The 25,039-nt window shown below is 38.3% G+C and overlaps 1 protein-coding gene across 2 annotated transcripts in view; it reads right to left on the reverse strand.

Annotated features, from left to right (window-relative positions):
• The window catches only part of LOC137640243 (nonsense-mediated mRNA decay factor SMG8), a 138,670-nt gene that overhangs the window by 106,149 nt on the left and 7,482 nt on the right, over window positions 1-25,039 (reverse strand). Inside the window, exons 1-2 of one of the 2 annotated variants that reach the window (XM_068372812.1) lie at window positions 15,638-15,762; window positions 1,311-1,378 (exon numbers count right to left, since the gene is read on the reverse strand). In XM_068372812.1, coding sequence (XP_068228913.1) covers window positions 1,311-1,378 — 68 coding nt within the window. In that variant the 5' untranslated portion in view covers window positions 15,638-15,762. Of the gene's footprint in view, window positions 1-1,310; window positions 1,379-15,637; window positions 15,763-25,039 lie in introns of those variants that run through there. The other variant, XM_068372814.1, reaches the window with a different exon arrangement.

Below are 25,039 nucleotides of genomic sequence, written 5' to 3' on the forward strand. Positions count from 1 at the left end.
TATTCGGTGTAAGTAAAGGAAAATTGAGCCGTAACTAAAGAGGGATACTGATCAAGAAGTTGTGGGGCAAGAATACAGTACCTGGCAGATGTATTTTCCAGAATTTACTTTGGATGTTAAAAGAGGCAGATGGCTGTCAAAAAAAATGTGATAGAACACCTTTGAAAGTTAAGCCTGAAATTATATCAGCCACTTTTCTTATAGGCATTGTGCCAGACAATAGGAGTAAAAGCAAAAGCATAAGCCTATGTACTGAAATATAGTTGTTTCCTACATAGTCACAAAAGTATTCTTGTATGTCGCACAATTCAAAATCTGAACACACAGCCTTCAAATCAATGAATGAGATAAATCTGTCTATCTTGATGAATGCTAGTAAATTAGTAAATGAGTTACTGTATTCAGAAAACTAAAATGACCTTAATTATGGGCCTCAAACATTCAAATTCTTTGAAAATGAGGAATCTTTCAACAACAACATCTGGTGTATTTACACTTCCTCAGTTCCTCAAACACTATGGTAGCATTGTTATCCAATTCAACAACCTCTTCACAATGATTCTGTATGCATAGATATATAAGATTTTAAAGCTAATTTGTATTTTTCATAGCTATACAGTACAAATGTCTTTGAAAATAGGGAAATGTCTCCAGGTACTGAATTGTTACGATGTAGTTGGTTAATGATATGTGGCATGAGGGAACCTCTGCCCAACCACCTCTCACAGAATTGCCACTTTTGTGCTTAGACCTAAGGGTTTGGATAGTGTAGCTAGGAAAAATACAAATTACTTTGAAAATTTATTATTTTCTTCTACTTGTACACAAACTTTTCGTTATTCAAAATAGGGAGACTAATTCATTGGTTGGAGGAAATCCCCTGGAACCAAAATGGAAGTTCTTTTTCCTGGACCAGTCATTCTTCCTGATCCTGTACAAGAGCATAGAAAGTAACTCCATCAACATCCCATCAGCTAATCATATGTATGTAGAAGCTGTTAGGAGCTTGGTCAGTTTGGTCAGTTCAAATACTACTTTACAGAAGAATGCTACAAGAAATAAAAGATAAAAAGTCTATTCTCGTAGGAACTAAAACTTCAGGAAACACTGAAATGCTAGACTGTAATGGTAAACAACTTTCATTACTTGCTACTGGTTAGCAATGAAGATAGTTCTTATACTAAAGAAAGAAAGCACAAGGCATATAACTAATGACATACAAATGAAAAAATAATTTCTGTGATTTAACCATCTAATTTCCCAGTTATCAAAACGTAACGTTAATAATAACATGAAACTGATAAACTTACTGTGGCGCCCATGTTGTTGGAAGCGTAAAATGATTGCTGTAGGCTGATATATCACCCTCTGTATTCATCTGTAAGAAAACACCAAACCATAAAAAACTGAAGACCAGGGAAAATAGATGTTTACCAGCCAATATATACCGTAATAGGTATTATGACTACAGTACAGTACTGTACATAGAAATGCAGTATACTATTTACTTGATACTGTATAAGTTTATTTGACTTTTGTTGTTAAAATTATTCTCTCACTAATAAACAGTAACCCCACGCCATATTGCAGTTCACCTATCACTCCCTCAGTATATCATGAGTTTATGAATATATTACATCACATGTAAATCTATATCGAAGACTCCTTTTTATAGTAAGGGTTTCTAAGGACAGGTAAGTTTTATAATTTTCATATCTTAATTATTCTTTGTTAGAAAGTGGTTAGGGATAAAAAAAAAATACAAATTTATAATGCTAATAAAAAATAAAAAAAAAAATCTACAAAAATAGTAAAAAAAATAAAAAAAAATCTATAAAAATAGTAGAAAAAAAAAAATCTATGAAAATAGTAAAAAAATACTGTAGATTTCTGTATTTACTTAGGTATTGCTAAGGAGCGGGGGTTGGGGGTAGGGGGTGGGGGTGGGGGGGGGGGGGGCTTGGAATGCAATACCCATAATAGTTGAGGGAATAATATCACTTCCCTGAAAAGACACACCAGTCATACCAGTGTCATTCAATACCTCCTGAATTATGAAAACCCCCTTCACTGGAGAAAACTTTCATAATCAGAGTTAAAAAGTGCATTTTATTTTTGATACATACCTGTCACATTGCTGATACTACTGTATTCTCAAAGTTTGAGCTTCTCGACTTTGAATAAAAGGCAAATTCGGAAGCAATTTGTATTTTCCGTTAAATATACAAACCAGAGTTCTTTACTTAGGAGAATGATAACAGTGAAGCTGGAATACGGCCATTAAAACTTCTATAACGAGGTGTCAACCACCAACTGGTTGTTACAAGTCAGCAGCAGGAAGGCACCTCCCCCACCCACTCACTGACAAACCATTTTGAATACAGACGGACTTACTGGGGTAGGGGTTGGCAGATATATTTTTATAAAGAACTCTGGTTTGTATAGTTAGGAAAAACACAAATTGCTTCCCACTTTGTCATTCGTTCCTACAGGAATACAAACCCTTGTTCTTTACACTGAAGTTTCATTTTTAGGAGGGCGGTAGTCCTTTTTCTAAGTGGCTGGAACTTTTACCTGGGATCTATGCATTCAAGCATGATGATGCGTAAGAGAGAGAATCCTGACACCTTGTTAACTAGTGGCTTGGCACTACCAGCGGGTTGACGGCCCTTGCACTAGCAGACAGCGAGTGTAAGAAGATTTACGTGACAATGTCTAAGGCAGATTTTAAGGAAAACGTTTGCAAAACACGAAATGGGTTACCCAGACAAACTAGATTCCCCTTTGTAAGAAGTGTGAGGATGACACTATATTTCAATTTAGCACAGCTACAAGTCACATGGAGCATACCTGTGGTCAGACTAGTCCAGCTGCCACAGAGTTGGATGCTGAGCCTCAAGAGAAAAGGAAGGTGAAGAAAAGAAAAGGCCAGTCATTCTTACATTTACCCAACTAAAACCATAACCTCCTTCCTTGATCAGCTGATTATAACCCTGTGAGAGGAGCTAAGGTAGCTAGACCACTTGTTGAGCAGCTACTAAAGGCACTACATAAAAAATGTCTAGAGACCTGTGGGTCAAGTCCTACAGATAGTGGGCTGTGAAAGTAGTCTGGAATTTCTAAATCTCATCTTGTAAGACCTACATCAATGAAAAGTTCTTCTTGAATGCCATGGATGTGGTTATGTCCCTGACATTGTGAGCTCTGGGTTGCATTCTTCTTTGAGGAGAAGAATTGACCGGCTGGTCAATGACCTCTCTGATCCATGCAGAGATTGTGTTTTTTATCACTTTTTTTTACCGTTCCACTGCTTACCAAAAAGATGTATTGACTGGGGAAGAACTCTGCGTGTAGGTTTCAAATAGCACCTGTGCTCTCAAAGGACACAAAAGCAGGCTATCAGGATTATCGGTTACTTCCCTAAGACTTGAAATCTAAAAGAATGTGAACCTAGTATCGAGTAATAAAAGGATTTTGGGTCGTAGCAACAACTTCAAGGATGTTTTCGTTTTTCATTTTGTTTTTCCATTCATGAATGGCAGAGACAAGGGAAAGTAACATTGCCCTATCAAGCAGGATAATGCCCTTGCCTTATCAAGCAGGACAATGTCCTAGAGACTGACCATATACAGAATACATATGATCAGCACCCAAGCTACTACCAAGGAGGGCCAGGCAATGGCTGCTGATGACTCCGCAGATAGACCTATAAGCTCCCCCAAACCCTCCATCCTTAGGTCACATGGATGGTGAGGTTTCAGCGACCAAAGAAACTAACGAGTTGGAGTGGGACTTGAACCCCAGTCTGGCATTCACCAGTCAGGGACGTTACCACATCGGCCACCACAATGAAATCTGCCTCCATCTCTTCGAATGAGCGACGTTGTAGGAGAGACCATGGAGCTTGCTAACCCTCTTAGCAGAGGTAGGGCAAGCAAAAAAAACATTTTTAACATAGGGCTACAGTCTGTGGCCAACCTGAGAGGCTTGTATGGAGCTTCTTTCATGAAACGGAGAACTTTATTCACGTTCCAAGGATATAGTCTCACTTCCAACTCAGAAGAAGCTTGTTCAAAACTTTGTATGAGCATCGCAAGCTCTACTGGAGAGGAAATATCCACGCCTTTCAGCCTAGAACCTGGTTCAAGGTCCGAGCGATAGCCTTACAGTGTTGATGCCAAGCAAAGATTCTGCTCCTGGAGATACAATAAAATTTTGGCTATAAGGGGTATAGTGGCTCCAAAGGGAGAGAGACCCCTTCCACAACACTAATCACAGAAAATTACCCATTCTGCTGGGTACACTGAAGAGGATAACCTCCTGAGGTATCCAGACATCAGTTTTGCCACTCTTTGCAAAAACCCTCCCCAAGTGAGCAGCTGGATAACCTCCAAGCATGAAGTCAAAAGAAAACCTACAGAGTTGAGGAATATTCGGGCATATGGTTGCTCTAGCAGGTAGGGAAGGGAAGGTAACTACCTCGGAATCTCCATCAGCAGTAGTAGAAGGGCCGAGTACCGTTTTCTCTGCTGCCATAAAGGAGCTACCAGCGTCATGTTCATGTTGTTCAATAATCTGAGCCTGTTGAGAACTTTCCTCATGAGGTAGGATGGGGAAAAGGCACAGACGTCCAAATTGTTCTACGGATGTTGGAAGACATCTTGGAATGCTGCCTATGGGTCTGGTACTAGGGAGTATTACACCTCCACTTGGGAGACGTGAACAGTTCTAGCATTGGCAAACCCAACAAAATTATTACCCTGTTTGCTATCCAAGGATTCAAAGACAACTTGGATGGAACAATCTGAGTTTTCTTGCCAAGATTGTCGGCCAGGATGTTCTTCCTGCCTGATATGAACAGAGCTGACGGGAAGATCCCTATATTGCAATGTATTCCATCCATCGCATGATTTCCACAGCTAGAAGGTAAAGTTGCTCTGAAATAGTACCTCCTCATTTGTTTAGATATGCCGTATGGTCATTTTGTCGCTCATCAACACCACCGAGTGGCCTGAAAAGAGCAGTTGAAAATGTTGGAGGGCAAGAAATGTCGCCTCTAGGAAGTTGATATGGCATTGCTGGTCTAGTTTGGACTACAGTCCGGATACCATGCGCTGAAGCAGGTGTGACTTCCATTCATCCCTTGATGGAAGGGTCAGCCATCTCAGAAGGAAAGCAGGGCTGGTCGCTTTTGCGTCTGGAGATGGGTACTCAGAGCACACATTCCTCCTAGCGGGAGAAAGTGCTGGGGAGAGCAAGAACCTGCAGCGTAGGAAGAAGGTTCTGGGACAAGAGACCGAGAAGGAAAGAATCCATCATCTCAGCTCTAGAAGGGGATGAGCTCAATTCACCCAAGGCAGGAACAGATACAATACTCTCCTGCTGAGACCCCCAAATCAACACTTCCACCAGCTTGTCCTTGGAAGGGGAACCCTTGAGCCCTAAGGAAAGCCAAATCAGATACAAAGCATCTTGTACACTTGATTACCCACTGAAAGGAACCCCTCTCCATTTTACCAGGGGAAACCAAGCCGAGTGTCTATACCACCAAAGTTAACCTGTCCCTGTGTTACAAATCCCACAATGGTTCTTTGTCCCTCAAACAATTATGGTAGGCCTAGTTTCTCTTTCACAGTGTGCAACTATTCTGCAGTTTTATTGTTAGGCTCATCAAATACACTTTTAAATGATTCGACACAAACTATGATTAAAATTGGTCATACTATAAGCTGTATTCAGTAAATTTAACGAGCTGTCACAAGTAAACATCAAAGCCTCACATTCTCCCTAACCTATCTTAGGATACTCTCGTCACTGCTCCTGGGATTTAACCTTGTCGCTGTCCCATACTTACTTAAACTGATCTAGGATGCTGCGTTCTTACTCATTGAACATCTTAACATCTTTGAATGCTACATTGATAAATGTATAGGCTACCTTATACATTAGTCTAAGGGGACCGTTTGTAGATTATCAGTGTTGGTAGGTTTAGGCATAGAAAAAGGGAAGCTCAATCACATTTTACTAAATCAAAAGATATGTCCTAACTTAGAGTAAGATACCCCTACCTAACCTTACTTACATCTGTGTGTTATTACTCAGGAGGACTAACACCCATCTGTGACCTCCCAGTTACCTCTATCAGGAATAGTTAGTGGGTACATCTACTGCTCCCTTACCTGAATAATTAGGGTTCTTTAAGAGAACAAATCATCCATCAGACTGTAAATTCAATGTCAGACAGAGCTCTTTCCCTTGACACAAATCTCTCAGCAGATCCTATAATTTACTTTAGATGTCGTTCCAATCAGCCTTGCGGCAGGCTGCTCAGGGGATTGGCAGATACAGTTAATTTGAGAAGCACCGATGGCAACCCACTTGACCTAGGCCATTGCCCAAGTGCAATTTCATATCCAATCAGATATCAGTTATACAACCTGGGTGATGTGACCAACAGGTTTTGCGTGACAACAACTACTCCTAGCTTTTCAAACGTGAAGATAGCACTATATCTCACCGTGAGCTACCCGATTCATTTACAGTGGAACCTCTACACACGAACGTATCTACATCCGAATTTTCCAATATCCGAAGTAAAATTCGAGCAAATTTTTGACTCTACACCCGAATTTTATTTCGACATACGAAGTAAACATTACGCCATTGAGCGTCGAGTGCTCAGTTCTCTATTCTTGTGTGTATCGTGTGGTTGTCCTCTGTTTGGTCTGTTATTAACAGTGCTTATTTTCTTCCTTTTCTCACATTTCCTTTTTGATTTTACCTATAATCATGGTGCCTAAGAAGCTAAGTTTCAGTACAGGAAGAAGGCAATTCTTTCATTAGAATTGAAGCAAGAAATTATAGAAAAACATGAGAGCAGTGTGCATGTGAGTGATACTGTATGGCTAAACAATATGGCCGGAATAGACCTATGATCTCGAGGATCATCAAGCTGAAGGCAGCCATTAAAGCAAATAACCATCGAAGGTGATCACCATTATTACAAGACATCTTAGCAATACCCTGGAAGAGATAGAACGCCTTTTGTTGATAGGGATAAAGGACAAAGAGATTGTTGGCAACGATCATTTGTGAGAAGGGCCAGCGTGATGAACAGAAAGAAAGAAAAAAGTGAAGCAAAGAAAACCATGATAGCATTAACAAGCTCTTTTAAATAAGACTTCTCTCTTTTTCTGTTTCTCTCTAAACATAGCATTAACATGTTCTTTAAATAAAATCTCTCTCTCTCTCTCTCTCTCTCTCTCTCTCTCTCTCTCTCTCTCTCTCGTTCTTCTTCGCTGTTATAGTGTTAGATACGTCTATTATTTTTTTTTTCCGAGAGATTAAACAAAAATGTGTTTAGAGTACATATGATTTTTAACAGCGTCAACGAGTTGAAAAACAATTAAATGTAACTAAGAAAGTAATAACAGCTAATCTGAATTCCTTTATTAACTAAAACAAATATTGATACAAACACACTCATGTGCGTATGCACAAACACACACACAGGTGCAAGAATTACTACGCAGTAAGAGAGACGGTCGGGGAGGATGTAGAGATAGTGACTGCGATAACATACCGTAACTCGTCGAAGAAAGTGATGAAACTAAAAAATCAAACGAAAAAAAATGTAAAAAATATGAAATATAAAAATAAAAGAAAAATAAATAAGCCAAGTTAGATTAAAATTTCCGTAGTGTAAGTTACGGTATGTTATCGTAGTCCCCATCTCTACCTCCTCGCCGATCGTGTCTCCTCGTGCGTGTGTGTGTGTTTGCGCATACGCACACGAGTGTGTTTGTATCAATATTTGTTTTAGTTAATAAAGGAATTCAGATTCGCTGATATTGTTTTTTTAGTTACATTTAACTGTCTTAGAACTCGTTAACGTTGTTAAAAATCATATGTACACAACACATTTTTGCTTAATCTCTCATTTTTGTTTAATCTCTCATTTTTGTTTAACCTCTCTCTCTTTCTCTTTCTCTCTTTCTCTCTCTCTCTCTCTCTCTCTTTCTCTTTCTCTTTCTCTCTTTCTCTCTCTCTCTCTCTCTCTCTCTCTCAGAAAAAATTAATACACGTCTCTAACACTAACATAGTCCATGAGCCAGATGAGAAGTCGGTACCATCTGGGGGCACCAAACGAAACTTATTTTTTATTGATTGCCAACTCATACCATTAACAAAAATGCATGATGGACTTTTCAATCTCACAGCTTAAGATTTTTATGACAGTTATAAGTTTTTATGTGAAAAAACGAAAAAAATTCGATTTTATCACTAAATGTTCCAACACACAACTGCTTGTGGGTGCTGAATAAAAAGATAATTTCATTTGAAAATGTGTTATTTGTGTTTGATATTCTTACATGAATGGATGAAATAGATTTAATTGATAATTTATTAATTATAGGTTAATATGTACAGTTCATATGTAGTCTATGAAAAGCATTTGTTTCTTCGAAACGACAATGCTACTTCACAGAACGTTCTTCTACATCTATTTATATTTCTTCAGATGATAGTGTGACTGTAAGAAGATGCTCAATGGAATCACCAGCAAAAAGACAGAAAGTGCTATCATCAATAGAGAGGACTTGCATTATTTGTTCCAAACAAACTTCGGAAACATATTTGACAAAGGCCAGAGATGACCAGTCTCTTTGTACATTAGTCGACGCAGCCAGAATAAGAAATTTTGATCCTATCTTAACGCTCGAAAAACATAAGTATGGTGAAAAGCTGTTCTACCATAGAGACTGTAGGTCTAAGTTCACACACAAGAAAACACTTCAGCAGTTGAACAAAGAACCCGACTCTGAGCCACAACGTTCAAACGAAAGGAGATCCTCCCGTTGTCCAGCAACAACATCTCGTGTCCTAGGCCATATCTGCATCTTCTGTGAGAAAGAAAGCAAATATATGCCTGGTTCAAATACCAGAGAGACACTATTCCAATCCAGGGAACTCAGGTCAGATGAAACATTTCGGAGAGTGGGTCAGAACAAACTGGCAATCACAGCCAGAGATTTGGTTGCTGCCGAGGCCCATTACCATAAATCATGTTATCGTAAGTACACCCGGGGAGAGAAAGAGAAAACACCAGTGGCTTCTGACAAAGATGATGAAGCTTATCAAGCAGCATAACAGCAGTCTTACGGTCTACTATTCCAGTATGTGAGACACATTATTTCCAAAACCAACAGTCCTAAGAATGACATAGCTTACTGTAAAGTTAGTCCGCTACATACAGACATGTGGCATCAATGATGTAAGACCTCATACTAAGAAACTCCTTCGTCGGAAACTAGAATGTGAATTCAAGGAGTCGCTTCATTCCGTCCATGATGACGAAGGAAAACTTCTGGTATATCCAGATAATCTTCCCTTAGACCAAGTAGTGGTAGCCATGGTGAAGGCTGAAGAACAAATGCTTGAAATAAAATACTCCGAAAATATTGACAACATTATCAAACTTTCTGCAAACCACTTGAGAGGGCAGATTAAGAAGATCAAACCAAAGCCTTGGCCTCCATATCCTGCTGAACTGAATTCTGATTATACCGAACTACCAAAATCTCTAGAGATGTTCCTAAAGATTCTGCTTCATGGTGAGACAAAAGAATTAACTATGAAAATGGAACGTGTTGTCCATTCGATAGGCCAGGATTGTATTTATGCTGTCAGCAGAGGGAATGTCATTCCTGCCAAACACATATTGCTTCCTTGGGGTGTAAAATCACTCACAGGAAATGTTGAACTTATCAAGATGCTCAATCGCCTTGGTCATGGAATTTCCTATTCGAAGTTGGAAGAGACAGATACTGCACTCTGTCTTCAGAGGCAAAGAGAAGAAGCAGACCAAGGCATAGTCCTCCCATCATATTTTCATCCTCATATTCCTACTTCACTTGCTTTCGACAACATTGATAGGGTTAAAGAAACTTTGAGTGGTGGAGGCACATCACATAGAGTGAATGGGATCATCATACAGCCACAGGTTCACACAGTAAAACCCCCAGAAACTTCCCCTCAGCTTTTGATCAAGAAAAAGTGAAGTGTAATTCCAATTCCACTAGGTATTCCAGAGTACAATGCTGGCAGTAGAGTAGGTCCATCAGTTATGAAACCACAGGACATGGATCTTCAAAACGTGCAGGATTTTGGGATGCAAAGAAACTTAATATGGTCTCTTACTCTTCTCTCAGACACTAATGATCAGTCAGTAAATTCTTGGACAGGTTTCAATGTGAAGACAAGTGACAACAAAAGTATCCAAAGAGATACTGTAGGCTATCTCCCGACGATCAACGCCCCAGCCACACAACTGTCAACTGTCCACCAAGTGATACTTCAGATCATGAAGATAAAGGCAGAACTACACTTGGAGGAGATCGTCTGTGTATTCGAACAAGCTCTATATGCAAAAGCAATGGAAATCAAATGGAAGAACAGTGAACTGTTCAAAAAGGTTGTGATCCACATGGTGGCATTCCATACCTTATGTAATCTTCTGTCGATAATTGGGAAGAGGTTCGCATCTGCTGGCTTGAGAGATCTCGCTGTGGAATCAGGTTGAAGGTTCGATCACCTCTGTGCTTGAAGGACGGCACTATAATCGAGGTGTCCGTTTCTGCAAACTCGTATATGAGACACTATTGAGACTGGCTTGGACAGGATTCTATCCCTGGCTTGAAGAATACCACGTTGTAGACGTCAGACATATGAGAGAGACAATCCAAAAGTGCCAAGCCCACTGGAGTGCAAAGGCTTGTCGTTGGGTGACGGAGAACTGCAGATAAATTGGATGACAGGAGCACCAGTTCCGAATGTAGTCCTGGAGTTACTCTCCTGCAAATGCAAGAAGTCATCCAAGCTGCCATCCTGCCAGTGTATTGTGAATGGACTGCCCTGTACTTAGGCCTGTATCCTGCAGGATTGCGAAAACATGAAGGATGACGATGTTGGTGATATGCAAGAAGGTGGATCAGATAGTGACAGCGACACTGAAACCCAATAACCATTTAAGGTTTCCTTTTATGTATAATACAATGTAGTCATACACTGCTGGGTATAGACTGATTTTGCATAAATGGTAGCATTCTTGTATAGGCTTATACGGGTATCTGGAAAATTTAATTAATGTTGATTATGTATGATGTTTCCACTTTATTTTCATTTTCATATAATGGTTTATTGTTGTCATTTTTGTTATCAGATACTGTAATGGACAATCTAAAAAGGTTCCATTGCATATGTAACAACTTATAAGATGCAATTTAAACATAAAGCTTTCAGTTTTGTAGATTTGAATAAATTCCCATGAGTATTTTGTTGCACAAGAATAAAGTTGTCTGTTATTGCGGTCGGAAATATGACGTTTTTATGTTTAGACCCCACCCACAAATTAACGGCTCTATTGACCTTAAGCTGTGAGTCACACATGTCCATCATGCTGCATTGTGTTGCAGATACATATAGCTATCAGAAAATACTACAAATGTTTGGTGCCCCCAGATGGTACCAATTGGTCAAAATCAGGGTGCTGGCTCACGGACTAACAGTGAAGAAGAACAAGAGAGAGAGAGAGAGAGAGAGAGAGAGAGAGAGAGAGAGAGAGAGAGAGAGAGAGAGAGAGAGAGAGAGAGAGAGAGTATTTATTTAAAGAACATGTTAACACCATGTCTACCTTCTCGCCGATCGTCCGTCTTCTCCTGGCGTAGCAAATCCTACACCTGCGTTGGCCTGTCTCTAAGGTAAAGTGGCAATAAAACACATTTTATATTTATTATTTCTTTATAATTATCTTTTTTACATGCTTCTTTCATATTATGCAGTTATGTTATTGTTATGTGTAATTATATGTAGCAATTTATTATGGGTTTCTGGGCTGAGGAACGAATTAAATGAATTACCATGTATTCTTATGGGAAAATTCGTTTCTACATCCGAACATTTTCTACATCCGAAGTTGGTTGTGGAACGAATTAAATTCGTATGTAGAGGTACCACTGTATTTTAAACACTATGTGTTTGCTATCCAGAAAAAAAAAAAAAAAATCCAAATCCACAATATGATGAACTTTGTCAACTTGCATAAGGAAATTTAAATTCTATATGAAAATTGACTTCTAGCCGACTTCTTTGGCCCATGTAAAATGTATAAGATGGGTTATGTGAAGTGTGCTTCTGATGGAAACATCCCTCCTGTCCATCACAAAGAAAGCAGTTGTCCCGACAAAGAAAGCATCTGTTGCAACCAGATATCGATTAGCAGTGACTTAAAAAAACGTTAAACAGCAATATATTTGTTTATTCATATTCATTGCGTCAGTGGGTTTGAAGGATTCACTGCAAATCCTAACAATATCTATTGTTTATCTAAAAGTCACAAACAGCTACAACACATAATGAAACCTGAAGTAAGCAACAGAAGGAGCAGAGACCAATGGCAGCATGTGATTAAATTAGATAATTGAAGCATCACTAAATACTTATCCACACAATTTACACTTGCACAGGAAAATGTACCACTTGAAAAGTTGAAGTGCAAGATAATATTGTAACATTTGCAAGGAACAAAACCACTATGGAGCACTGATTAATAATTAAGTGATTACTGTATGCACATACAGTACTTAGGTGTATATGACGATGGACATGGCTCGAAAACTCATAGAAAATGGGAAAGAATTGCCATTTTCTATTAGGGCACCAACCTGGGAGCCTTTGTATATCAGCAGCTTAAAACACGGAGCCCTTGTATATCAGCAGCTAGTTCCTCATGTGTGGATTAAAAATGGGCTTCAACTAACCTAAACATTCCCCACTTTCTTAACCTACAAGCCGTGTCCTTACCTACTTACCTAATGGGGGGGGGACTAACATCCCCTGCAACCCCCCTTACACTGCCGTATTCTAAGTTAGACATAATGGTATTATTTTACTGTATTACAGGGCAATGTAACCTAGGAAAAAACTACTTTTTCCTATAGAAAAAATTACATTCTCTTCAAAAATGACACTCATTCCCATTGCAAATGAATAGTTATATATATATATATATATATATATATATATATATATATATATATATATATATATATATATATATATATATATATATATATATATATATCATACGATAATGGGGGACCCCCAGTGGAAACTCAGGGTTTTGGGTGGGGAAAACATACTGCGGAAACGATACAAAATCATAAAACAAACCTTTTCTTCTCTATACACTACCTTCTTGGATGTATAATAAACGGAGGAAAAGACAAAACAGAATAACTGGATAAACTTTGGAGGAGCCGTTGCAAAGGCTATGTCTTATGAATAAATACGGTAACCAGAGCTGCCAACGTGTGATGTAGAGCTGTGGCAATGTTAGCGTAACATGCTAACATTAGTAGTGTTTTTCATTTATTTTTTCTCAATCTACTTGCCGGTTGTAGTCGCTCCCGTTCGTTAATTTGTACATAGCAGGTTTCCACCTTCTGCACAAAAATCCCGCCTCCCTACGCAGAGGCTCCTTCTCCACCAATAGGATTTCTTCTTCTCTAACTGTGAAATGTAACTATACGTCTTCTTCACCAGCTTTATTCAAGTCTATTACTTAATCCAGTTCAACTATACCATTCCTTTTATGTATTACCCTCGTATACATATTACGATTGACCCCAGTATTACACGTTTTATATCTGATACCTTAGAAAATCACCCCATTTTATATTCCCATCAAATATTATTTATCATACATTCCATTTTACCTACCTATATTACTTTTATTCATTTTGTTATTAACTTGTCACACCCCGATTTCACATAAATACTTGCTCTGGACAAGTTTCCCATTCTAGTTCGATCATGTTTCCCCTCTAGACTCTGTTGTTTTCCCGCTAACCAATCACAAACCCATATGTATTGAAAGTTTGCACAAGGGGGTTATCGGTTAATATTTCCCTACACCCTTCCCTTATCTCTTTAAGTGGTCTATTCATACCCTTTCCACCAAATCCTTTTTCCGCAGAAACCTTTGTCCTAGTCAGGTGTTCGTTATTTCAAATGAGATTTTTTTTCGTATTTTGCGATGGAGGAAGTTATAGAAACTTGTAGCGGCTGCAGTATTCCATACCTAAAAGCATTTGCTAAATTTCATGGTGATTTTTTTGATACGACATCCAATGTTGATAACTTCCTTAAAAGCACACAATGTAATACCTCAACGTTTACAGTGCCCCAAGTGCCGTTCCTTCCTAACGTACAGGAAGGACATTCTCGTATATTACTGTAATACCCAAACCAAGATATCTAAAACTAAAAAGAAACACCGATTTGGTTATACTGTTACTGCATATAAGGGTAAGTCATTCACTTCTTTAATTTTAATGTTTTTAGATCCAGGTTAGGTTAGATGGGTTTGTTAGGTTCTGTACCCTTTTTGTACCTATTTATATATCATGTAAAGGGTATATGGAAAAATGCTTTAAAATACACATGCTAATATTACCGTAGCACTGCTACCATTAGCAATGCCATCGTAACGTTGGTAACGTTGTGTAACATTGGTAACGTTGCTAATGTTATCGTTTGCAGTACACATGAGTGAAGTGACATGGAATTTGAACAAGTCATTATATTTAAACATTTTAACAGGATATATATAACAAAAGACATTATATTGGGGTTGTGACCTGGGAACTTCTAGGTTAGGTTAGGGTAGGTGAGTTTGTTAGGTTCTGTACCCTTTTTGTACCTTTTTATATATCGTGTAAAGGGTATATGGAAAAATGCTTTAAAATACACATGCTAATATTACCGTAGCATTGCTATTGTTAGTAATGCCATCGTAAGTTCGTAACGTTGGTAACACTGTGTAACATTGGTTTCGTTCCTAATGTTAACGTTCGCAGTACATACGCGAGTGAAGTGACACAGAATTTGAACAAGTCATTATATTTAAACATTTTAACAGAATATATATAACAAAAGTCATTATATTTAAACATTTTAACAGAAAATATGTTCTCTTGTAGAAGATAATGTTATTTAACCGATTTTCACCTTCATTTCATTCGTAATAACAGCAACCAGTTCGGCTACTTAAAAGTTAGTCGAATTGGTTGTTCTGCTTGTTTGCGGTTGAAATAAAGGTCAGATTCGGACAAATCACATTATTTACTACAGGATAACATATATTGTCTGTTCTAAATGAGAATCTGTAATACAGTAAAACTTTACCGACAATGATACACACAGGTGGCCGCTATCATACATAAGCTTAAATGGCCTTGGGTACAGTGAACCTAAACAGCATATGGTACGGTGAGCCTAAATGGCATACATTAAGTCTAAATGGCCTATGGTATGGGTATGTCTAAATGGTCTAGATAGGAGTAAACTAATACAACCAGTTGAATAAGTCTTTTCGATAAAAATTAGTGCAAAATTAGTTAAGACTGTCGTACATTGACGTCTTCAATCCAAAGAAATTATTTTGTTTTATCGATAAATAATACTACACAACGTAACATATACACTGACATCTTTAATAAAACATCTTACCAATTATATAGAATCAATTTCGTCCCGTTTTATTAAGAAGGAAAATTAAAAACATCGATAAACTTACTGTGGTAACTTGTCATAGACCCCAGACACCTTCTATCTATGTAAACACATCAGATCAGATCAGATTCACGTTGAGGTTTCGCCTTTACAACGGCGCCTCTGTCTCTTTTAGTTGTGTGTTCCTTATTTTCACTAGTTTTTTTCCCATATTTTCACTAGTTTTCCCTTACATTCACTAGTTTTTCCCATATTTTCACTATTTTCCCCTTATTTTAACCAGTTTTTCCCTTATTTTCACCATTTTCCCCTTATTTTCACTATTTTCCCCATATTTTCACTATTTTTTTCCGTTATTTCCACTAGTTTTTCCCTTATTTTCACTAGTTTTTCTATTTTCATCCACATTTGTTGTAGTACACTTTTCTTATTTTCAATATTTTCTTCACAAAAAAAAAAAAAAAAAAAAAAAGGAATTTTTCCAACTGTTTGTGCACTATCTTCTTCGTATGGTTATTGCTCAATTGCTTTTATTCTTATATACTTACTTACTTGGTATACTTGGTCGAATTTAGAGGGTCTTCCTCACAGCTGTGGTGGTCCACCGCTGACGCCAGTCCATGAGTCCTTCTTCATGAGGGTGATCTGGTCTGGCACAGAGTTTGAGGCTGCCCTGCAGCACGCTGTGTAGCCTGGCACAGGAGGCTCATCTGGCAGCGTCTGCAGGAAGGTGTCAAGTGCTTTCTTGAATTTGACGACCGAGCAGCCTGTGGTGTCTCTGACATTTCTCGGCAGTGTATTAAACAGTCTGGGGCCGTTGTGGGTGAGGCTGGAGGCAAGGAGGGTTTTTATCCTTCCTGGTGTCCTGGAGGAGAGGCTTTGTCTTACACATGAGCGCCCAGAACGCTCACTTTCACGTGCCCTCAGTAAGTCAGGGGTAGGGTTTGGCACCTGCCTCTCCAAGATTTTCCAGGTGTATATTATTCTATATCTCTCTCTTCTTCTCTGTTGAGAGTAGAGTCCCAGCTTTTGCAGGCGCTGCCAATAGTTGAGCTCCCTCATTCCTTTAATTGATCTTGTGAAACTCCTCTGGACTGACTCTAGCTCCTGTATGTCCCCCTGTTTATGGGGAGACCACAGCTGGCTGCAGTAGTCAAGGATTGGCTGTATGAGGGTCTTCCACAGTGTCAGCATGACCTCTAGCTCCCTTGAATGGAAGGTACGCAGAACCCAGCCAACCATGCGCCTGGCCCTAGTGACGGTGTCCTTGATGTGCTGCTGGAAGGTGGCATCATTGTCCATGAGGACGCCAAGGCACTTGACTGCATTGCTTGGTGGGATTGGGTGCTGTGTTTTTGTAAGTAACTCGGTGGAGTGGATGAGTTCAGTATTGGGCCCCAGTCTCATTATTTCAAATTTATCCTCATTGAATTGCATGTTGTTTGTGTCAGCCCAGTGGAAGACCCTCTGGATGTTTGCCTGCAGCTGGACAACATCATCAGACGTACTGATCCTGTGGCTTAGGGTAGTGTCGTCAGCAAAGGAGGACAGGAAGGAGCCCGTGACTGTCTTTTCAATGTCGGCCATCAGGACCAGGAAGAGTAAGGGGCCAAGAACAGAGCCTTGGGGGACTCCACTGCTGACTTTCTCAGGCTGTGACTTGTGGCCGTCAACAGCTACTGCCTGAGTCCTGTTGGTAAGGAAGCTGTGCAGCCACACAACCAGCTTCCCTGCTATCCCCATGGCCCTCACCTTGTGGAGAAGGATGCCGTGGTCCACTCGGTCGAAGGCCTTAGCAAAGTCTAAGTAGACCACGTCTACATTTTTGCCTTCAGCAAGGCCCTGGAGCAGCCACTCATAGTGGGCCAAGAGGTTGGAGAGACAAGACCTTCCTTTACGAAAGCCATGCTGAGAGTTACTCATCAAGCTGTTTTCTTCAAGGTGGATAATGATCTTGTTTCTTAATATTTTCTCAAATACTTTGATAAGGTGGGAGGTGAGGGCCACTGGCCTGTAGTTTTTGGCCTGGCTTCTATCTCCCCCTTTGTGGATTGGGGAGATGATGGCCTCTTTTAATATTGATGGTATAATGCCAGTGTCCAGGGAGCAGCGCCAGAATTTGTAGAGAGGGAGCGCCAGAGCTTCCTTGCATCTAAGTAAAAGGATGGATGGCACACCATCTGGTCCAGCAGCAGAGTTGATTTTTAGTTCACTGATCGCTTCCTGTACATCAGTTATGGTGAAACGGATGTTCACAAGAGTCAAGTGATGTTGGGTGTGCACCTTAAAGAACTCAGCAGGTTCGAGAACGATCTTGGCAGGTGTAGGATGCGAGAAGACTCTGGTATACTGCTGGGAGAGAATCTGGCATGTTTCCTCAGGGGTGTTTGACATCATTCCATTTCCTGCCTGAAGTGGTCCAACCTTGACTTGCGTTTTCGAGAATTTCTTGCAGTACTTAAAGAAAAATTTATTGTCCTATACTGAGGACAATATCACATGAAGTGTTTAGTATTTTCTTCTATATCACAGAATACATAATCTATAGTTTATTAAACCAATATTCAAGTGTTAAAAGTCAGTGGTTTCCTTTGTATGTGAGGTCTGTGGCGAAAGGCCTGACCCAGCATTTTCGTGTTGGGGTGGGGCTACTTGAAAAGTCATTGAAAAATGATTCAATATGCCCATCCTTAGAAAACTTAAAGAAAAACTTAGTCCCGTGAAAGATCTCGATCCATTTATGGCCGAAATTGACACGGTATTCCAAGGGAAGGAGGGAAAGAAAATGGCAGCAACTAATATGCAAGTGAACGTCGCTGATGAAGAATGTCATGACGGAGGCAATCAGGGCAGGTGTGGGCATTGTGAGGTCCATGTCGAATATGGGATACAATGTGATGAATGCCGGAGATGGTACCACGATGAAGCAGCTTGCTCAGATTTAAGAGATGGCACCAGTGATATTTTTCAAAGCAGGAACATCATTTATAAATGTCCAAGATGTGTTGAAACAGCAAAGCCCAATGGTTCATGGGTCAGGCGATCATGGGAAAACATGACGAAACTAAGCATCAACATGGAAGAGATGAAGGTAAATGTACAACGACAGATGTCTGGTATTATGGATATGATAACTGCCCAATACACCAATGTGTATCAAGAAATTGTTGAGCTGAAAGAGAAACTTACGGAATACGAACAAGAGATTGTGACCAAGACCACATATGCAAGTAGATTTGAAGAAAAAAATATATCATAAAATCTACGGAGGAAAATACGAAGGCTTCAGAGACCAAGAAAACAATCGCCAAGAAGATAACCACGGATGTTGAACAGGTCAAAACCTCTAAACAAGGCCACTTGGTAGTTAATTTTGCGGATAAAGATGGGTTAGAAAAGGCTAAAAATGACTTAGAAGAGGTCAAGAATGACATTAAGGTAGAAGTGGATAAAAAGGATCTACTTAAACCGAAGATCAAGGTCTGCAAAATTGATGGAAGTGAAGATGATATAATTGCTAGTATAAAGGAGAAGAATGAATGGTTGAATGATATATGTGAAAATGAAGAGGACTCTAAATTGATCAGGAAGTTTAAATCAAGACAAAGCGGTAAATCACATGTCATTATAAAGTGTAGTCCAACTATACCAGGAAAGTTTTGCGTAAAAGGGACGATAGAGTATATACCACGCTTGGAGGATGCTGCAAAATTTATGATTCCTACAATGTATTTCAGTGTTATAAATGCCAGGAATTTTGTCATACTGCCGATAGTTGTAGCAAGACTCAGGTATGTGCCAAGTGTAGTCAGGAAGACCGAACCACGGACTGTAGTGTAAATACGCTAAAGTGTCATAACTGCTCAGTGAGGAATTACAATGATACGAATCATAAGACATATGATGAAAACTGTAAAGTATACAAGGAGGAGTTTACCAGGATAAAAAATAGAACCGATCATTGAGTCTAGCCCATTGGTTAAGTGTGGTTTGATAAATATTCAATCGGTGGGGAATAAAACCATAAAAATTAGAAATCTTATTAATGAAATGGAATTAGAATTATGCTTATTAACGGAAACTTGGTTGCAGGGAAATATTAGTGATAACTCAAAGATTCAGGAGATGACGCCGTGTACTCACAATTTCTACGACGTACCAAGAAAGGATAAAACTGGAGGAGGAGTGGGTGTCTTCGTGTCGAAAACCTTCTCTAGGATTTCTATCATGAATGAAATAGTATTTGAAACGTTTGAATATATGCATTTAAAACTGACAAGAAACAGTAAGGTATTGAATATAATATCATTGTATAGACCACCAGGGAGTAATATGAGGAAATTCATTGAAGAATTTAGTATTCTTGTGGGTGTGGTGGACGATATTAAAAATACATTAATTGGGAGGCTTTAATTGTTGGGTAGATGATGAAAACGATAATAAGGCTAAAGAACTCAAGGAAGTATTTGAGATGTTTAATTTAATAAACAGTGTTTTGGTATCAACGTCAGTATGTGGTCATACACTCGACTTGGTCATATGTGGGAAAGATTCTGACCTAATAAGAAACCTTGAAGTGGAACCAGACTTTGAGATTTCAAAAACACAAACTTTTGATGTTAATATAGATTGCATCAGAGTAGTGAAGAAATGGATCACATATAGAGAACGGAAAAATTTCGATGCTGAGAATTTTATTGAAGTTAGTGTAGCGCAAATGTCTTGTGAGAACATATAATGTGAACATATGGTAGATAGAGAATGTGCTGGGTGTTATAACAAAAAATATAATGACAATTTTGGAAAAATGTATGATACCAAGTGCCCTATAAAGAGCAAACAAATAGTTGTACACGAAAATATTAGATGGTATAATAGTGAGCTATTAAAGGCAAAAAGACATAGACGTAAGATGGAAGGTAGATGGAAAAGAGCCAAATCCTCACAAGCCAGAAATATATATAATAAGGCCAGAAATGACTATAACATCCTGTTAGAAAAAAACAAAAAGAAAATTCTACAATGGCGAAAGTAAAAAATCTAATGACATGAGGGAGTTTCACAAAAACCTAGATGATTTGATGGGATTAAAGAAAAAATGTGTCTTGCCTGATAATGTCTGTGCAGAGAAATTTGCTGTATTCTTCAATGAAAAAATTGATAAAATTTATAGAGGTTTCCCCCAAAATCATTTAGGACAGTCAGTTATGCCAGTGAAGGAGGGTAAGAAGTTAATAAAATTTAAGGAAATAAATATGTGCGACTTGTTAAAGGTTATGAGAGAGATGAAGAATACATATTGTGGAAACGACCCTTTCCCAAACAGTTCAATAAGTGAAGCTTCAAACTAGCAAGTTGTATATAATATTTACCTGAATATAATTAACCTAAGTATATCACAATCCTGTTTTCCTAGGTGTGAAAAAACTGCGTTGATCAAACCAATATACAAAGGAAAAGGTGATGTAAACGAACTAAATTCATATAGGCCCATTTCAAATTAATCCTACATGTCGAAGCTTATTGAAAAAATCATAAGTGAGCAATTATGGGCGCATATTGATGAGTTAGAGGTATTCCCGGAAAATCAATCGGCCTACAAAGCTAATCACTCTACAGAAACTACCTTATGCTCAATAATGAATATGATAGGTCTTCTTGATGAGGCAAAGTGTGGAATTTTGATTATGTTAGATCTTAAGTGCTGCTTTCAATACTGTTGTGCACGAGTACTTACTTGACGACTTAAAGTCCATTGGAATGAATGAGGAAGCACTGGAATTTTTGCGAAGCTACTTAACGAACAGGAAGACTATTGTAGAAGTTTCTGGAAACCGATCCAGTGAGAGAATTCTTATGAAAGGTGTACCACAGGGTAGTGTTCTGGGCCCTACCTTGTTCAACATATATACTATCGAGCTATCAGACATCTTGAAAAAACAAAAAGTGGGCTTTAAACTATATGCAGATGATACTCAGTTCTACCTTTCAATCTCAACAACACAAGATACAAAAAAGAAAATTGATGAGATAATGAATGAAATAAAAACATGGATGCAGAGGAAAAAGCTTAAAATAAATGATGATAAAACAGAATGTATGTTTTTTTGGCACAAAGGTGGCTTTGAAGAATTACCAGTTATTTCAAAGTATAAAAATTGGTGATGCTGATGTTAGGATTGTGCCTGTTGTGAAAAATTTGGGTGTACTGATAGATTGTAATTTGTCAATGAAGGATCAAATAGTGAACACAGTGAAAGTGTGTAACTATCACCTGAGAAACATAGCATTTATTAGAAAATATTTAACAGAGGGCAGTACAAAAATTTTAGTGATGAGTCACGTAATATCAAGGCTTGATTATTACAATTCTCAGTACGATAAATTGCCCAATACACTACTAAGAAAGCTTCAAAATGTGCAAAACCGGGCGGCTAGACTGATAAAAGGCATTAAACTTCGGGAGAGAATAACTCCTGCATTTATCGATCTACATTGGTTACCTGTTAAGGCTAGAATTGAATTTAAGATTTGTTTGTTGACTCACAAAGCACTTACAAGTGATAAGCCTAAATATCTTCGTGTTTGCTTGGTCCCCTACCCTCAAGCTACTAGCGCTGCTGTAAGAGTTAGACTTGCTGATGACTCATATAGACTATTCGAAATTAGTGTAAATCAAGCAATAGGAGGAAGAACGTTTAGTTATGCTGCACCGAGACTCTTCAACGACCTTCCAATTGATATCAAGAAGGCAGCTTTCAAGAAAAACCTGAAGACTTATCTTTCTGGAAAGTGTTATAATAGTGATCTGAAAACTATTAAGCCTGAATACAAAGGCTAGCGAATAACTGAAAAGATACAGAGCAAAATATCAACTGGAAAGAAATTATTTTCACACACCAAGGCCCGCCTGAACAGACTCTTAGTGTCTGATGGAGGGCGAGAAATAAACACCTAAAAGTAAAAGTAACAATGTTGGTTGAGGTAGAGTGAACTCCGAACTCAGGAAGATAAGAACATTCACCCACAGTAAAATGATCTCAGTTCATCTATGGTAGAGTGTCATTATCAATTTGATCGTTGTATAAACAACACACTTTCAGCCTTCGCGATGTGAGGGTCGATGTTTATCGAGATCAAGATGCAAATTTATTTAAAGGCTGTCAACGCAAGAGCCCGCGATCCAACTTTATGTTTGGTGCAATCCACAACGAATAGCTAATTGCTGCAATTTCTAAAATAACTCTGGGCACTAATAACAATGTTATTGATTATAAGATGAAGCAAAAACTAGACTTCTCCGCAGTTAACACAAAAGAGAAATAAATATGAGATGAAGCAAAAACTAGACTTCTCCACAGTTAACACAGAAGACGAGAAATGTGGCAAAGTAGCAAGTCGAAGAAATCTCTTATGGCTTCATAGATATCTCTGAGAGTTTCGGGCATAATTTAACAAACTCTACTTGGATTCCCTTGTTGTTATGTGTATTGACGTTCTTTATAGTATCCAGCTTGGTGATTGCAGGTTCCAGTTTCTAGATAACATTGTAAAACTCATTTAGATCCATTCTCATGTAATTTATGAAACTTAGTTCTGATTCTAACAACTTCTGTAGTATAACATACACGACTTCTCTAACTTTGTCGCCTTTGCAAACACTCTTAGGCATAAATTTTTCTTCATTTTTTAGTACACAGCAATAACAAAACACGGGAATTTTAATTTCTCGTGTATGCATGTTCATTTTCTTGTTTCTCGTACAGTAATCTCTCTTGCTACCACCACCAGTCTTTTGCTGCTCAATGTCATCGTTTGGACGCAAGGATAAAGACCTTTACCAAACTTTGTTAGATAAGAAAAAGTTCGTCGAACAAGTTCGGTCGTGTGGACAGAACCTCATGCAAATAAAGAACTATTTTTTTTTTTTAAACTTCATTTACTAAAAAAGAATAGCTTCCCCGAGAAAACCAGCAGCAGGTACTGCCGACTGGGTTGCATATCAGCAGAGTTTTCAATTGCTGTTTTTAAACAGAGCCAATTACTCTGCTACCACAAAGAGCACGTATATCAAATAGGTTTTAACTATCCAAATAATAGAGCTATTAAGTTTAGCCATTTTATGCAAGTCGTTCTAAATTTCTATTCGTTACTATTTCTATCGTTATTACTCTTAATGCTTATTATTCTTAATTACTCCTTTAATAAAAGACAACATGGAACAGTTCAGAAACTTATCAATTAACTGTCAGGCATAATCAGATGACAAGGTGTTATCACTGAAGACATTGAATAAACAGAAAATATAACAATTTAAAAAAAAGGCAGAGAAGATAGGACTGACAAATGAAGAAAGCTAAAATAACGGAAATAACTAGAATAACAAGAAATTCACAATTTAAAGTATTGACAATGTCAACATAGTAGTGGATAAATTTCAAATATTTGGGAATGACGATATCCACAGATGGTAGTATAAAAGAAAAAAATGACGCTTCAATAGGTGTAGCTAGCAGATGTTATTTTAGTTTACTTGACCTGTTTAAAGAGATCAGTCTCCAAAAAGACAAAATTAAGGGTACATAATACAGTACGTCCAATACTGCGAGTTTCCGAAAAACGCTTTGGGGTCTTTGAAAATAAAATTTGAGGAAAATCACGGGACCCCTTTCAACCAAGAAAAATTCTAGAATGGAGAATTCGCCACTATTGGGAAATAACAGAGCCCAACAAATCCATATAAGCCAAGTTGTAAAGGCAAGGACGATTCAATTAGCTGGTCATATTGCAAGGATGGAGGACACCTATACCATAACAAATGCAAACTGTTGAAGTTATGGAGACCTTTGGGAAGACCTAGAAAGGATTTGAATAGAAGTCTCAAGGAAGATCTCGACATTGAGGGAATTGAAATGGATACATGAATGGATTTAGCCCAAGATAGAGGAGGGTGGAGACTTCTTTCGAGAGCAATCATGGGTCAACGAGTGGCCGAAAGACCAATGTAATAGTAGCAATTACTCCTTTAATCATTATCAGTCTAATTAGTCTTAACCGTTATCAACCTAAATCACAATCCCTATTACTATGACTATCACAGCCAAGATCTGAAAAAATATAGCAAAAAAATTAGGAAATAAAAAAAATAATCAAGTAACTCGACTAGAGACCTGTCATCCTCGTACTTTCAAATTTTAATCTTATACTCTAATTGAGTCTAATATATTAGAATTTTTAGCTCTTGGACGATTTAGAATTTAGATGAATTAAAACATTTAAATTTGACGTGGATATATATTCCACGGTATCACATTCATATGTATTTAGTATCTACCTAAAACTAAGTTTATATCCATCAATTTTAACGGTCACTCAAGTTGTCTTAAAACAAAATCATACTGTATGCCTTCCGCTTCCCACTCCGCCGGCATGAAGGTTGGGACATAACTGCAAATAACTTAAATCA

This window comes from Palaemon carinicauda, chromosome 4 (assembly GCF_036898095.1).
Source record: "Palaemon carinicauda isolate YSFRI2023 chromosome 4, ASM3689809v2, whole genome shotgun sequence".
In the NCBI taxonomy this organism is placed as follows: Eukaryota; Metazoa; Arthropoda; class Malacostraca; order Decapoda; family Palaemonidae; genus Palaemon; species Palaemon carinicauda.